General features: G+C 33.3%; 2 protein-coding genes across 2 annotated transcripts; both read right to left on the bottom strand.

The window, feature by feature from the left end:
• Nucleotides 1-1,591: 1,591 nt before the first annotated feature.
• On the bottom strand, nucleotides 1,592-2,612 carry LOC106409094. The gene is made up of 3 exons (XM_013849780.3): nucleotides 2,282-2,612; nucleotides 2,163-2,201; nucleotides 1,592-2,013 (listed from the first exon to the last, which is right to left on the bottom strand). Exons 1-3 carry the CDS (start codon nucleotides 2,465-2,467, stop codon nucleotides 1,828-1,830), a joined length of 411 nt encoding a protein of 136 aa, XP_013705234.1. The 5' UTR covers nucleotides 2,468-2,612; the 3' UTR covers nucleotides 1,592-1,827.
• A 7,997-nt stretch (nucleotides 2,613-10,609) lies between these two features.
• LOC111205402 (putative defensin-like protein 304) lies at nucleotides 10,610-11,827 on the bottom strand. Its single transcript, XM_022701153.2, has 3 exons — nucleotides 11,695-11,827; nucleotides 11,048-11,197; nucleotides 10,610-10,895 (listed from the first exon to the last, which is right to left on the bottom strand). Exons 1-3 carry the CDS (start codon nucleotides 11,747-11,749, stop codon nucleotides 10,696-10,698), a joined length of 405 nt encoding a protein of 134 aa, XP_022556874.1. The 5' UTR covers nucleotides 11,750-11,827; the 3' UTR covers nucleotides 10,610-10,695.
• Nucleotides 11,828-17,727: the final 5,900 nt, after the last annotated feature.

Below are 17,727 nucleotides of genomic sequence, written 5' to 3'. Positions count from 1 at the left end.
AGAAGAACAACAACGAACAATTAAGCGTAGGGATTAATTAGCAGAGAACATGTCACTGACGTGGCCACCAAGCCAAGGATCCATGGTCTCGGACCTAATTTCCCATGTCGGATCAAAGGCTTCCCATGGCATACTCTTGAGATCTTCCACCGAAACACCCAACTCCTCAAGTGACACGTGTCGAATACCCTTATTACTGCTATTATCAGTACCCTCACCGACAATCTCGTCCTCTCTAAAACCAATGAAATTATCACCGTGATGATTTGATGATGATAATTGGCTTTCGTAATCCTTGTTTGTATTTGTCTTCGCCTCCAGAAGACCAGTAGGCGAAGAAGGAAAGCAGGAATCCACAGGAGTTGCGATGTCTTTGACGTAGCCGCCAAGACTTGGAAGCGACACGTGGCCATATCCTAAACGATCTTGATTTTCCTTGTTGTTACTAGTAACACTATCGTTGTAACCAAGCAAATTCTCATGATCACTTGAAGATAACGATCTCTTATCCTCCTTCGTCTTCGTCTCGGGAAGATTAGTTGAAGAAAAGCTTGAATGCATTATTGGTAACCTCTTGAACACGGAACTTAATTCGTCGAAGGAATCAACGTCGTCCCACCAAGACCCCAATCTTGGCTTCTTCTTTGAAGGCTCTAGGGTTTCGTCTTCCTCATCGTCGTTTATGATGATGACTCCACCAGTACTAGAAGGTGTCAACGAGTTAGAATCGAGGTTTTTTCTCTTCTTCGACTCTAGGGTTTCCTCTTCGTCATCGTCGTCTATGATGATGACTGCACAAGTAGAAGGTACGGACGAGTTAGAATCGAGGTTGTTTCTCTTCTTATTTGTAGAAGATGGTGGTCGCAAGGATGTCTGGAAAACGAGAGAATAGAGATCGTCGTCCGAACGAGAGCACTCTTGTTTCTCTATCGCCATGTTTCGCTTCGAACGAATTATTGAGCCAAAAAAATATGACTGAGAGAAGAAACTTGGCGAGATATAAAACTAGTTGAGACTTCTTGAGAGAGACTAAAGCAAAGCCCTTAACTGGTGTTTGGTGGTAGAAAACGTATGCGCTATTTAGTTTATATAAAGAAAGAGTAGAGGTTGGAAAAAAAAAAGGAAATAACGCAACCTTGAAAAAGGAAATTAATATTTCAGATAAGGCAACAAAAAGGAAACTCTTTTAATAAAGATTATGGCGACTACTATCCTTTTTTTTGAAACACAACTTTCATTAATACTTAAACTTCCGTATTACACTTTGAAGAAGAGACAATCCTAGCATTAGAAGCAAAACAGTAAGACAATACAACATAACTGATAGATGTAGAGAAACCTCTAGGATAAATCGACAGCGAATTCAGAAAACAACTCGAATGCGTCAAGGTAAATTTCACGGCACCGCCGAAAAGTTGAAACATAGTCACATTAAATTGTGACGTTGATAGCCAATCCACACCTCGGAATATCGTCGAAACGAAATCCATTGCATCTTCAAGCCCCGTACAGACCGCTCCGGAAGATAACAAAACGATTAGGGATTTTGGTAATTTCATCTGCTCTATTGCAGGAAAGGTGACACTTCTCATGAGAAACAGTATTGTTTTATTCATACTTAACACTAAATCCCAAAAACAAACACTAAATCAGTAAATAAATAAGTCAAACCTATTTTTTATTTGAAGTTATTTGTATCATACACTATGGTTAATGATTAATATTACACTTGGTTAAAGGAAGCTGTTCGACCAAGAAAGATTACATTTAACTTTGTTTTGAAAGATACTTCAAAACAAAAGTGAATCATTGCATATCTTACTACATTCATAAGGTAAAGAGTCCCTTGGAGTTGGCAAACAAGTGTTTGCGGCTGATAAGCTCCTGTTTTTTGGGGCCGGTTATGAGGAGACTGTTTAGCAGAGACGGAGGACCGGTGAACTTGGTTTGCATCATTTCCCTCACTTTCACATACCCATCGAGTCTCATCAACTCCAGAAGCTTCCTACAGCTCTGAGAATTGCAAAAAGAGATACATATATAATGTTATCAGAGACCAACCACAGATCATATATAGAGAGACACAAGACGAGCATTAATAAGTTTCTGCATATGAAACCGTTGGAGAAGAGGTTTAAGGATATAGATGGGTTGTAAATTACCTGAGGATTTAGTACATCCATTAGGTTTATGATCTCGTCCTGCCACAAATGGAATGATTTTGATAAATAATTAATAAAGATTATATAGTTGTGAGGAAAAGGGAGAAGCATTTTTTTACCTCAGGTATACCGGGATTTTGCATCACGGTACCTAGAACACGGCGAACAAGTCCATCAAAGACGACTTTATTTATGGACCCATCTGCGTTTACCCATGGATATATAGGCACTGGTGATTTCTCACAAGTAGATTCCTTTGTTTCACCTCCGAAACTCATTCCAAATGTAACAGATGGACTTTTCATAGATGCTTCATGCAAACCGCTTGTTTGAGCCGTTTCAGGAAGGTTAAGAATTGTAACCTTGTGAACGCTGTAACCAGCAACGTGCTCACGCTCGTCCTGTGAAGCAATGCCGATCCTAGAGACATCGTTTGACCTATGTTCCCCAATTTATATTAGTATCAAGACCCTGAAACCAAAAGACTGTATTTTTAATGAACACGTTCAGAAACGGTGAACATGTTGTCTGGATGACACACGAGACCAGACATATGGTTAAATGGAAGAGTTGTTTTGAATTCAGAGATTCTGCTGTTTTCCCCGCAGAACAACGAGTTGATCTTCGATAAAATACAATGAGATATCAAGGAAGCAACACAAATTGTCTTAAGCGAACTCAATGAAAAGGAAATACATGATACATCCACCCTCATGTTGAAGTCTATTGAAGATTCCTCATTTGCCATCGTTCTGTTAAGATATCTGGAATGAAATTCGGAGTGAACTCCGTGATACTTGAGTGACCCAATGCTGAAGGAAGAAGGAAGCCAGCCTCATAGCTATATCTAAGAGTATCTCTATCGGTGGAGATGGTGATTTGGGGTGCCTAACAAAAAAAAAATTAATATGTTATATTTATGTATTTTAATTTAATTACTTTAATAAATATTAATTAATGAAAAAGAAACATGTGGCACTAAAGTTTATTAACTGATCTTAAGAACATGAGTTTAAAGAACCTCAACCATTTCTCTTTCCTATTTTTTTGTATTTATATTATTACCTTTTGATTAGGTATTTTTTTGCAACATGCTGTTGGAGAAGCTCTAATGACATTAGTTTTATAGTGTTTGTTGTTGTTCAAATCAGAATTTTGGATTTTTGGTACGGATAACTCTCTTGAAGATCAGGTGCATAAAGTGCGTCACAGAATTGATAGAATAATGGTTGAGATTGATATAGTGTATTTTTGACACATTGTACATATACTTTCTAAAGTGTTTTCAGGTTTTATCGAGCCTTTCTAGTTTATTTCGAGTCATTTCAGGTCTGGGATAGGTTAGGAGGCTCTTGGAGGAACACATGAAGAAAAGAATGCAAATTGGAGATTTTCACGCGGAGCAGCCGACCAGAGCACCCGAGTGCCTGCTCCAGCGGCATAGATTTTTAAGAAAGTTTAATATTTCGAGATTTTACCTAGGGATCCTCATTTTTCCTCCTGGACCGCCACAGATCTGCAAAAATACATTTTCTTATCATTTTTTAGAAACTACGTTATGTTTGAGGGAGATTATTAAGAGAGAAAACTTGTAGCTTTGTTAAGGGAGAATAATTTCTACATGCTTTAGAGAAGATTTCTAAAGCCTGTTTGCTTATTATTATTGGTTCAGACATGTTTTTTCATCTATTATCTATGTATTTTCTCTCTTCATGGCTAAGTAGTCAATTGTTAGGTCTAGGGTATTAGGGTGTTTAGATCCATGAGTTAAATACAAATAAGGATTATTGTTGTGATTGTCTCCATTCATGGTTACGCTTACCGCATGCATTTAACTAATCATTTAGTGTTTGAAACTAGGTCTAATCTAATCATTAAAAAAACTTAGATTGCTAGAAACAACATGAATGGGCAACTTGTCTCTAACCAGTGAAAGTAGATATTATGGCAACTTGTGAACAAATCGAATCTGAGCTTAATGTTTGTCTTCATATTCTAATCCAAGCGACAATTTATGTGTTACAATTGCTTGATAAAAGGTGAGATGCCACGAGAGTGGATCGAGTTATATGTGTATTTCGAGTTCTAGACTTGTTTGAAATTGTTCCTTGAATAGTTATTTAGCTCATGATCGTTTGACACCTGATACTTCACCCTAGACTTAGCATCTTTTATATTCTGAAACCAAACCAACTCTGATACTTGCTTTATTTTAATTATTTTATTTTATTTAAATTGATTTGTCTTAGCTTGATATCGAACTCACAGAAACAAAGTGTAAGAACGGTCTTTTGGAATTGAACCTCAGATATTACATCTACACTGTTAGATTGCAGTGAAGCACTCAAATTTAGTGTATCAAAGATTAGAGTATGAGATTTGTCTACTAATAGTCTTGGGGAGAGAGCTTCTTCATATGGTTTAGTAAATTAAGGTGGTAAGTTGTTCATTTATTAGCTAGTTAGGATATTCAGACAGAATATGAAAGCGGACACCATATGTCAAACTGTCAAACGTCAACCAACTTCTTTTCTAATACAATGTAGCAAAGGAAATATGGAGCTAATTCCAATCGCAAAACCAAGTGAAACAATGTAAAATAGGACTGTTATCAGTTTGACCCCTGTAAAATTATTCTCTCCCTCTGCCGTTGGTTATAGATTTGGAAAGACTCATCCGCTTTAAAAGAAGAGGGAAGGTGTTCTTCAGAGAAGGGGCCCAAGGTGATATGTTTCACTTCTCAGACGAGAAAGAGATTAGGGTGGTGCTGATGAGCCCCGTGAACTCACCGGTAAATAAAAAACTATTAGACAATTCAAGAAAGAAAGATGTAGAACTATGCGCAAATCTATTTCGATAAAAATCTTGATGAACCCACCAAAACTTTTTGGCATGTTGTAAGAAAGCTACACTACTCCCACAACAAGTTGTGCTGTGAAACAATGGGCATCGCCTTTTGGTGTAAGTTGTCTCTCCAAGCCTAGTTGGCAACATTGAAATCCAATTACATTCCCTTACTCGCGTCGGCAGAGAGATAGCAGCGACATCCGGAATGGTGATAGACTCGCTTGACGGTGGTTAAACGGCAGTAGTGGGCCGACGAAGCAGTTAGCGCTCAAAGGCAAGACACCGGGGCAGTAGAAGCTTTTACGTACAGAGAATTAGGGAACCCCCCCCCCCCCTCCGGCGAAGGATTTGATCTGGTGAGATGGAATACGAAGAGTCCATATCCGACACTTCCACTTACACCAAGAGAAGGATAGTCGGCGAGAGGGAAGGCAGAGTCGGGGACGAAATGGTGAACACAAAGCACGGCGGAGGTGAAGCTATGAGGAGACGATTATTAAGGATACATATGTAGATATGGAAAGGGTTGTAATGTCAATATCTCTAACCTAGATTTACCTTTGTAATCATCCTATATATTGTACTCTAATCATCTCTAATAAGATCATACTCCACATTCTATATGGTATCAGAGCCGTCGCTCCTAAAAACCTAAATCTCATTGTTTAAAATTTTCTTTTCACACCACCATGTCTTCTTTAAACAACAACACCTTTCCTGCAATAATCACCGAAACAATTACCACAAACCAAAACAATCAGACCCTTCTTAACATAAACATGTCTGGCGTCTCAAAACTTACACAAACCAATTACCTCATGTGGAGTCTCCAAGTTCATGCTTTGGTTGATGGATATGGCCTTGTTGGTCATCTCGATGGATCGACAATTGTTCCCACTCCTGACATTACAATCAATGGTGAAACATCCCCGAATCCATATCATGTCATCTGGAAAAGACAAGATCGTCTAATCTATAGTGCACTCCTCGGTGCAATAATGCTGCCTCTACAACCGATGGTCTCTCGCGCTACTACTGCGGCTCAGGTTTGGGACACTCTGGCCTCTACCTATGCTAAGCCAAGTCGTGCACACATCAAGAATCTCTGCAATCAACTAAAGTACTGGAAGAAAGAGAACAAGACTATTGATGTCTATGTTCAAGGTGCTACCACAAGATTTGATCAGCTGGCCATTCTCGGGAAGCCAATGGATCATGAAGATCAAGTTGATGCAATTTTGGAGGGCCTGCCTGATGAATACAAACAGGTCATTGACTAGATTAAAGGTCGTGAAGTTTCTCCCTCGATCACCGAGATTCATGAGAAGTTGTTGCATCATGAAACCAAGCTTCAAACCTCCTCTCCGGTGACTCAAGCCATCTTTCATAACTCAGTGAATCTGGTGCACAATAAGAATCAGTCCACATATCAGAATCATGGAAAAAACAAGCAACACAGCAATCACTACAGCTCACAAGTCAGGCCAAACAACATCAACACCAACATAAACTGGCAGCAACAGTCTCGTGGCCCAAGATCATACCTTGGTAAGTGTCAGATATGTGGCACACAAGGGCATGGAGCCAAACGTTGCCCTCAACTCTGGAGCTTCCAGGTGGCCTCCCAGCTGAATCCTTTCACGCCATGGCAGTCTCACGCCAACATGGCAGCTGAAAATCCATACACGGCTAACAATTGGTTGCTTGACAGTGGTGCAACTCACCACATAACCTCAGACCTGCAGAACCTGTCATTACATCAACCATATGAAGAAGGTGAGACTGTGGTGATTGCCGATGGATCAAATCAGTCAATCACACATATGGGTTCCTCTTCTCTCCTTTCTCAAAACAAACCTATTGCATTACACGATGTTCTGTGTGTTCCTAATATACACAAGAATCTGATTTCTGTGTATCGTTTATGCAACACTAATAAAGTACTGGTGGAATTATTTCCTTCTTCTTTTAAGGTGAAGGATCTGAGCACGGGGACCCGGTTAATCCAAGGCAACACTAAGGGTCAACTATATGAATGGCCGCGAGTTACATCTACACCTACGGCGTTCTTTACTTCTCCAACTTCTAAAGCTACAATGTTTTCTTGGAATTCTCGTTTGGGTCATCCCTCTTTCTCAATTTAAAACAAAACAATCTCTAAATTTTCTCTTCATGTTTCTCAGTTATCAAATAAAAGTTTGCCTTGCTCAGACTGCATGATTAATAAAAGCCATAAACTCTCTTTTTCTGATTCAAGCATAACATCTACTAGACCTCTCGAAATCATTTTCACGGATGTGTGGTCATCACCAATTCTATCCACTGACCACTTCAAATATTATCTTGTTCTGGTAGATCACTATACTCGATATTCTTGGCTTTACCCTCTAAAGCAGAAATCTCTTTTTTTTTTTTCTTTTTTTTTCTAAAGCAGAAATCTCAAGTCAAGGAAACATTTGTAGCCTATAAAGAGTTGGTTGAGAACCGGTTTCAAACTCGAATTGGGACACTATTTTTAGACAATGGTGGAGAGTTTATAGCATTGAGATCATACCTTCAGCAACATGGGATATCGCATCTCACATCTCCTCCGCATACACCGGAACACAATGGAGTTGCAGAGCGGTAGCACCGACATGTTGTGGAGACTGGTTTGACCCTGATGTCTCACGCATCCATGCCCAAAGAGTATTTGCCATTTGCATTTGCGGCTGCAATCTTCTTGATCAATCGTTTACCAACTCCAAACCTTGAGTTTCAATCACCGTATGAGAAACTCTTTCAAAAACAACCAAACTACAACAGACTTCGGGTGCATATGCTTTCCATGGTTACGTCCCTACACGAAACACAAGTTGGAAGATCGGTCAAAAGAATGTGTCTTTCTCGGGTATTCAACGACTCAGCGTGCTTACCTGTGTGCTCATCTTCCCACTGGTCGTCTGTACCTATCTCAACATGTTTTCTTCCAAGAAACAGTCTTCTCGTTTGCGGCTCCAACTTCTCGAAAGTCTCCGATTTCAGAAACAGAAGACCATGTTGCTTCCTCGCCTCAACCGCAAGTAACTCCAATTCTGGTACAGCAACGACAAGCTCCGATGACTCAAGCTTCCCTGTGCTTGGATTCTCACCCTAGCTCCTCCACCGTTCCTTCGTCTTGGGTCATTCTTCCACAATCTCAGGTATCGTCTTCTAACTCTAAAACTCATTTCTCTTCTCCATCTTACTCTGAGCCCACTGTTCCATCTCAAAATGGGCCGCAACCCACGGCCTAGCCCAACCACTAAATAAATGAAAACCAACAACCCACCACCTCAAACCCACAACCCATATCCTTTCTGAGCCAAAATCATCAAACCAGTGAACCAGAAATAACAACCACCTTATAATCAAATCCAATTGCCAATTCTCAATCCGAACCATCCCAAAACCAACCCCAAAACCAACATCCTATGCAAACAAGGTCTAAAAACAAAATCACTAAACCAAACACCACCAAATTCATCCTAACCGCATCGACAATTTCTGAACCAAAAGAACTCAGAACCTTAGCTCAAGCTCTTCGCGATGAATGATGGCGTAAAAGTATGTCTGCAGAGTAGCGCTCAGATTGACTACGGAACATGGGACTTGGTTCCACCTGATTCGTCACAGAATTTGGTTAGTTGTTGATGAATTCACACAATAAAGTACAAGCCCAATGGCGACATCGAACAACTCAAATCCAGACTTGTAGCAAGGGGAAACACGCAGCGATATGGTGTCGATTATGGTGAGACTTCTAGTCATGTGATCAAATCTACTACAATCAGGCTTGTCCTAGACATTTCCGTCACTAAAGAATGGGAAATTAAACAACTTGACGTGAACAACATGTTCTTACAACGGGAACTACAAGAGGAGGTTTACATAACGCAAACGCCAAGCTTCATCGATCATGACAGACCACAACACGTTTGTCGTCTCAAGAAACCAATCTACGGGCTCAAGCAAGCTCCTCGTGCCTGGTATATGGCTCTCAGACAACATTTCCTCGACATGGGTTTCCAAAACTTTCTTTCGGATACATCACTCTTCACACGGATCACAGGCTCTCAGTATACGTACATACTGGTGTACGTTGATGACATCATCGTCACAGGGAGTCAACCAAACGTCATCGCAGCTGTTCTCCACTCCTTCGCTCAACGCTTCTCTATCAAAGATCCAACAGATCTTCATTATATTTTGGGTATTGAAGTTAACAAAACCGCCAAGGGACTGCATCTTATGCAACGTCGATACATTTTGGATCTTCTTGCTAAGACTAATATGATTGATGCAACGGCAGTCTCAACACCAATGGCGACCACACCAAAACTCACGCTTCACAGTGGTACTGTTTTATCAGACGTCTCTCAATATCGCTCCATTGTTGGTAGTCTGCAGTATTTAGCTTTCACTAGGCTGGACATTTCCTTTGCGGTAAATCGCTTCTCGCAATTCATGCATAAGCCCACGGAAACACATTGGCAAGCTGCAAAGCAAGTTCTCAGGTACTTGGCAGGAACTGTGAGTCATGGGATTCATATGAAGGTCGGTTCTCCTCTCACACTACACGCTTTTACGGACGCCGATTGGGCAGGGGATAGGGACGATTATGTCTCCACTAACGCATATGTCATATACCTTGGCTCTACTCCGGTGTCTTGGTCGTCGAAGAAGCAAAATGGGGTTACAAGATCGTCCACTGAAGCAGAATACAGGGCTGTCGCAAACACGGCGTTGAAACTGCGATGGATCTGTTCATTACTTCAAGAGCTCGGTATCAGGATCCCGATTACACCAGCTATCTATTGTGACAATGTTGGTGCAACATACTTGTGTGCGAACCCGGTTTTCCACTCAAGAATGAAGCACATAGCAATAGATTTCACTTCATCCGCAACATGATTCAACTGGGTATTGTTCGTGTGTCTCACGTCTCTACCAAAGATCAGTTGGCTGATGCTCTTACAAAACTACTCTCTCGCCAACAGTTCATCACAGCAATATCCAAGATTGGAGTCACAAGATTACCTCCATCATGAGGGGGATTATTAAGGATACAGATGTAGATATAGAAAGGGTTGTAATGTTAATATCTCTAACCTAGGTTTACCTTTGTAATCATCATATATATTGTACTCTAATCATCTCTAATAAGATCATATTCCACATTCTATAACAATGACGGGCGGGAGTAGAGAGGAGAGAGACGAGAGAAAAAGAGTACAGCAGTGGTGAGAGAACCTTCTCGACTCATCTCCGGAGAGAGGACCCACCAAGGAAGAAGAGCTGCCGGGAGGACTGCAGCGAAGAAGAGGAACCAAAGCTTCATCGGGTATTCTTTTCTCCGTTTAGTATAAGGTTACGATTCCATAGCACATAAAAACAGATGCAAAAACGATTAAGGAAATGAAAGCAAAGGACGTGACGTAATCCACAAGAACGGCCAGCATCGGCATAAAACTGTGTTGCATGCGCCCGAAAACATTGATATAGTTGTACAGTAAGATATTTCCCTATTCTAGATGACAAAAAAAACAAAAGGTTTGAGAAATTTGAGGCGGTTTTTTCAATGGTACGATAAATATTACTTTTTTCATTCAACGTTTGCAAATTATATTGTTGTCACATTTTTATTCTGTCACCACAGATGTAATGGTTAAACACTAGAATCATGGAGGTTTATAACTTTTTTCCCGGAATGCGCACTTTTGATTTGAGAATTGGGAATGTCGAGTGGCTTATCCAGGTACGTACAAACGCAGCCACCATACAAACATGCGAGAGGCCCCGGACACGGTAGCTTCACGTTTTCGCAATCTTTGTCGTCGTGACATTTGCTTTCTGTTGTTGTCATACCTTCATATAGATTTTCAAAAATAAATAAAAAGGTAGTGATTAATTAATTCAAATTATATTATTGTCACATTTTTATGTTATCTGTCACCACAGATGTAATGGTTAAACACTAGAATCATGGAGGTTTATAATTTTTTTCCCGGAATGCGCACTTTTGATTTGAGAATTGGGAATGTCGAGTGGCTTATCCAGGTACGTACAAACGCAGCCACCATACAAACATGCGAGAGGCCCCGGACACGGTAGCTTCACGTTTTCGCAATCTTTGTCGTCGTGACATTTGCTTTCTGTTGTTGTCATACCTTCATATAGATTATCAAAAATAAATAAAAAGGTAGTGATTAATTAATTCAGATTAACCATAGACATAAAAATGACCAACACAGAATTCAGATTAATAGTTGATTCTGATATAAAATAAAACTAAAACTTCAACCGGTTGGATCCAAACTTGATGATTATTTTATTGGTTACTATGTTTCAAAAATCTATGAACTCAAACTAAAAGAAACTGAAACTGGACCCTCCTAGTTAACGTAATTCATTTGACAGAAAGAAACATATTGTAATCTAAGGTTCATATTATTTCAAACTAAATGAAAATAGCATTTATTTAAAATGATACAAAATTGTACTCGTTAATATATATAAAACCCCAATTGAATATATGAAAATCACATACATGTTGTAGTCATCAGAGATAGATGTATATATATATTATATATTAATATATTTATGTGTGTGTTTATTGTATGTACATTTTTAAAATCATATATTTGTATACAAGCGAAGTACTTACAGAAGGCATATAGAAGGAACATGAACAAGAAGAAGACTGGTTTTGCTGAATTCATCTCTATACTTAAATTACGATATACTATTATTGTTTCTGAAATATAAGCGAAAATTTTTCTGGTTATTCATGACTTGTGAGTATGAGGGTACCATGAATTATATATTGCTTTTATTTAGGGAAATAAATTTTTTGACACCAATTTATTATTTTATTCCTAACTTAACTTTTATTATTCTTAATTACTATTTTCACACATATTCGTTTCCTTTCATGCAAAAAATTACATAATTATAATATAATTTACTTGATTTTGCTACATATTTTTTACTTTCCACAGATTTACTTGAAAAACTTAATTAGTATACAAATTAATAAGCCTTAATTTGATTTAAATTACTTGTGGCCAATCTTTTAAGTTGTATACTAATTAAGTTTTATACAACTTAATTAGTATCAAATTTGCTTTAGTTTGTTTTACACATATATTAAGAAAATGTCTTCACTTTTTGATTATAAATGTATTGTTTTCTCTATTTAGTGGTTTACAATAGTTTTGGACCAATTGTCTTCTAATAAGTGATTTTTTTTTTAATTTTTTAATTTATTAACCAATAAAAAGTGCATAGGAACACATATGACATATATCTTTTTGAAAACAAGTTTAGAGAGAAAAAAACATTTATCTTGCTGAAACATAAGGAGTATTGAATAAAATCCCAAAATAAATTTATATTATATATCAAAGTAATTTAAAATTTGTAATATAATATTTTGAAACTTACCAATTTTAATTTGACAAAAATACTAGATATATATATATATATATATACTAGGAGTTTTCTTGCGCTATGAACAAAAATAATTATTGTAAATAGAGTTTTATTTCAATTTATAGAAAAAGTTGGTTTACATTTTAACATTATTATTTTTATATTTAACTTCATCAATTTGGAAAAATTAAAATCATAAATGTAGTTCTATGTATTCTTGTTTCTTTTGATTTAGTTTGATTATTTTTATTTATTTAAATTTTGGTAGAATTAAAATTATATTTTCTAAGAATAACATTTATCTATATTATAATTACTATTTATTTAATATTTATATCATCCCTAATTTTAAAATTATATATTTAAATCTATATAACTTTTAATATTTTTTGTTTATTTTACTTAAAATATGTTAAACTGGCAAAAATCAATTTTTAATTTACTTAATGAACCATTACTTTTTTTTAAACTATTATTCAATTAAATATTAACAAAATATATATATTTGATTAGTATTGTTTTAGTTTTATATTTGTAAGGGACACTTAATTTTGATTATATATATATTTATTTATTTATTTATTTATTTTTACCAAATTACAAAAACATGAATAAAAATTATTCATTACTATATTTCAAAAATATTGACAAAGGTAATTTTTTGTAACGGAAATTTACTTTAGTGAATTATGTATGAGTTATTAGTTATTACTATATTAGAAAAAATCCTTCCAAAAATATGGATATTTATTTAAAAAAAAAATATACATGTGATAATTAAGTAATGTCATGTCACAATTTCTCAATGTTCTATAATTTTTTTGGCGAGAATGAATATGGTGATAAAAGATAAGCAAAACATTAATCAAATAATGTCTAGAAGATTTCAAAAATCTTGAAACAAAAGTAGTTTTTTTAAAGATTGATGTACGAATTATTATTTATTACCATATTAAAAAACAATTTGCCAAAAATATAGATATTTATAAAATAAATTATGCATGTCGTAATTAAGTGATATCATATCACAATTTCTCAAAGTCATATTATTAATTGGTAAGAATGAATATGGTGATGATACATAATGAAATCACTTCTCAAATAAAATATGTTCTACCCAAACAACACATATATGATAGTTTCCCTTTTTAACTTTTATTTTTTCATAATTATGAGATACATAAGTAAAAATGATTAATATAATATCATAAATTTTAATGTTATTCTTCTATCATTAAACAATTAAATATTCTCTATAATTTTTATCAACAAATTTAATTTATCAAAACTATTATAAATTTCAAATATTTCCAAAACTTACTTACAGCAAGATATATGATTTAACATTTTAAAACTTATCTAAACTAATTTTTAATAGAAAATATATATCATTAATCTTCCTTTTTGTCATCATATTATTAATCTTTCCGAAAGGGCATAAGCCTACAAATACACCAATGATTCGAATAAAATATGTACGGCCGAGACCATTTATATTCTATACAAAAGTTTGATAAAACGAGATCAAATGAATTTGTCTGGTCATGACATTGATTAGGTTGCCTTTTAAAAAGAGAAAACATCAACCTATTTACAGATATGCATCAATGTTGTTTAAGCAAATCTCATGACTACATAGAAATTCATCTAAACTATTAAAAGAGAATCATTCTAAAAATTTAGTGTAAGAAATTGTTGGATTCATATATAAGTATTTATTACTTTTTTGGTTCTACCATTAATTATTCTAACCATGCAATATTTTAAATGAATCCTATTATTACTCCTCATTCATGTGATACACTTTTCTAAAAATATTTTATCACACAATCTCTATAATATTATTTGAGAAGTCAGTTTCCTATTTGTCGTTCTCACGTTAACTCTCACGATGGTTGATTACACTGCTACCCTTAATGAATTAATTTACATTTAAAATACTACTTCATATGTTTCATATAAAGTGTCGTTTTAGACTTGTGCACACGGATTAAGAAAACAATTAATTTTGCATGTTTTCTATATAAAAACACAATTACCTATACACCTAAACATATTTCAACCAATAGAAAAACAAATAACAGAATAAAAATTAATAAATTTTGCATTGAAAACCGAAAACGACACATATTTTGTAACAAAAAATTTTCTGTAAAACGACACTTAATATGAAACGGAGGGAGTATTATTTATTTTTTCATTTAGTTTCCTTTTAAAAAATTTCTGAAAAAATATACACATATAATAAAAAAGGAATTTTTTTATAGAGTTAAAAAAAAGAATTTAAAAACGAAAATATATGTGTATATAATATTATTTCATAAAAAAAGGGAAAGTTCACAAAATAGTAATATTACATTTAAAAAATATTTTTAAATAACATAAAATACAATTTTGAAGTAATAAAATAATTTCTTTATATCTGTATTTTCTTAGACGAAAATTATAAATTTCTATATAATGTGATTTCATTAAAAACGATTTACACAGATAATCTTTATATTAGAAAAAGAAATATTATTTCTTTTAAAACATAGTTTTAAAAAATTAAAAAAAACTTCAAAGTAATAAAAATATTTTTATATATCTATATATTTTCTTAGATGATTACATAAACCAATTAAGCAACATAAACTTATATATGTTTAATTGTCTAAAAGTAGTTTATAATTAGTAATATTGAAATTTTTTATTTATTTTTCATATATTTAGTTGACTATAATATCTTTCAATTACAGAAAAAAATATCGATAAATTATATTTTACTTATACAATATTATTTTTAAATACAATCACAATTTTTTTACTGCTTATTTTTAAGAGATATTAAAAAAATTAAATAAATATCGTTTGATAAAATAGTTACAAAATAGTTTAATGAGGCAGATATATTATATTTTTTCATTATTAAAGTTTTTTTTTTAATATTAAATTTTCTTTTAAATTTTATGTTTTTATGTTTGTGGAACTTAATAGAACCATAATCAAAATACCAAAGCCAATCTGAATTCTCATTTTAAGATTATTTAAAATAAATTTTAGTTTCCATACAATAAATCAAAAGTATAAAGTTATTTATAATTTATAAAATATTTTAATTATTGTAAATATTGATATGTATTCATGAGTTTTCAAAAATGTATTCAGCTACTTACGCATGTAACTTCCTATTGATCATCGCTTTATTTTCTAATATTTTTTAAAAAAACATCAACATATAATTTGATAAATATTATGAAAATTCATGCACATTTGACTTAATTATAATAAAAAATAATTATATTTCATTTTGAATTAGAAAGAATATATAATTTTATATCTAAAATCATAGATTTAACTACGATAAGAATATCTAATTTTATAAGAATAGTAATTTATTTGATAAATATAAATCATAGGACAACTCAAAACATATTAAAAATGAAAATAAAATATTAACCAACTGTTACAATTTAGTTCTTTTGTAAAATTTATATATATGCATGAGACTTCAGAACATTTATCGTTTCGTTATATCAATTTATTTAATTTGGAATCAAACACTTTAGTTTATTTTTTTATTTTATTCTAATCACAATATATTTTAAGTTACACATAATCTTCATAAAATATATTTACATATCTAAGACAACAATCACCTAAATACAAATAAGAAATTAATCCAAATTTTAATATATAGAATAAAAAATATTACAGTTGAATTTATAGATGCAATCCACTTTACCCAAATGATAACTAAATCGACTGAAAAACAACAAACTGATTAGATATAACATATATAATATTATTAATATAAATGATGCATATAAATTAGAAATTAATTTAAAATTAAAAATAAGTAGCAATTAATTATTATAATATATTTATTTTAGAAATATTTATACCCGCATGGGAAAATCACCTAGGGTTATGGTTATTACCCAATAATATTATACACCTTGTCTTATGCTCAATAATAGACCTACAATATTTAGACATTAATTATTAAAATGAGTTAGCATATATTATACAACAGTTTTGCAAACTTTATGTTCAAAACAAATTATATATATTATGCAAATAACTTTTATAAGAAGTGTTTATACTTTATACTAAAAATGTATCGAATTTAAATCTAACAAACTCAATAAATGTAATTCTTATAAAATGTATACGAAATATAATGAGAGAGTAAACATGGGCATTCGGGTCTTTGGTGGAGTACAGATCGATTATTTTCGGGTTTTAGAGAATTTTTTTGTTTTGGATTCGGTTCAGTTCCTTTCGGAGCTGAGTGGGTTCGAGTCCATAATATAAATACCTGTAAAATACCTTCAAATTTTGGTTAAGTAACGGGTATGGATTAGTTCGGATATTTAGAACTTGAAAAAGATTCAAAATATCCGAAAACACCAAAATACTCAAAACACAGAAAAATACCAAAAAAAAAAACAAATACCCAGAAAGATCCAAAATTTTACCATAGATCTAATATGGGGAACCAGAAAAACACCCAAAATTATATGTGAATACCTAAAATATATTTTAAAAATTTTGAAATTCTATCTGAAACCAAAACTATAACCCAAAACTCAAACCAAAAACTTAAAACTTAAAAAATTAGATATAATGCCAAAAACATATTTGAAATACACATATATACCTAATATACAAAAAAAATTGGGTCCTTTATGTACCGGATCGGATCTCGGTAGGACCTGGACTTGAACAGAGACCCACGGGACAAAAAAATACAAAATAGGTATTTTCCCTCGACCCGAAGCAAACATGTATTTTTGGATTTGTATTTTTTTTTTTTTTTGGTTTTGGTAAATGCCTATGCTTAATAAAGAGTTATGTAATTGGAATAAAAGTTTTCAGATAAACTAATTTATAAATTGTATATTTTTATAAGAAAATTATGTTTTTTTATAGTACGACTTTGTAACATAATAATGTACAACAATCTCAAAATACAAATTCATATCAAAATTTGTTATAATAAAAACAATCTTATTTTTCGAAACTTGGATCAAAATCTATAAAACGTTTAAGAAAACATATTTAATTCAAAAAATTCACGTTTCCAAAACACATGTCAAAATTTAGTTAACGTTTAAAAAACATATTTAATCCACCATATTTTTATAGGATATATTTTTGCATTTTAACACGGTATTAAAAGTACATCAAATTTTGATTATACACCATTTTTATTGATTAGTTATTTCTGACAATTTTATACTAATAAGAAATCAATAAACACAAATAATATTTTTAGAAGTTT

This window comes from Brassica napus, chromosome C7 (genome assembly GCF_020379485.1).
Source record: "Brassica napus cultivar Da-Ae chromosome C7, Da-Ae, whole genome shotgun sequence".
Taxonomy (NCBI): Eukaryota; Viridiplantae; Streptophyta; class Magnoliopsida; order Brassicales; family Brassicaceae; genus Brassica; species Brassica napus.
The sequence above is the reverse complement of the archived record's forward strand: the minus strand, read 5'-3'. Positions and strand labels throughout refer to the sequence as shown.

Bases quoted from the DNA above. Each gene is read 5' to 3' on its own strand.
- LOC106409094 (XM_013849780.3), bottom strand. From the start codon at position 2,467: ATGAAAAGTCCATCTGTTACATTTGGAATGAGTTTCGGAGGTGAAACA. The intron at 2,202-2,281 runs GTAAAAAAATGC...CATTTGTGGCAG, and splicing joins AAAATCCCGGTATACCTGAG to GACGAGATCATAAACCTAAT. The intron at 2,014-2,162 runs GTAATTTACAAC...TGCAATTCTCAG, and splicing joins TGGATGTACTAAATCCTCAG to AGCTGTAGGAAGCTTCTGGA.
- LOC111205402 (XM_022701153.2), bottom strand. From the start codon at position 11,749: ATGAATTCAGCAAAACCAGTCTTCTTCTTGTTCATGTTCCTTCTATAT. The intron at 11,198-11,694 runs GTAAGTACTTCG...ATCTATATGAAG, and splicing joins GTTCCTTCTATATGCCTTCT to GTATGACAACAACAGAAAGC. The intron at 10,896-11,047 runs GTGCGCATTCCG...ATCTATATGAAG, and splicing joins TCCCAATTCTCAAATCAAAA to GTATGACAACAACAGAAAGC.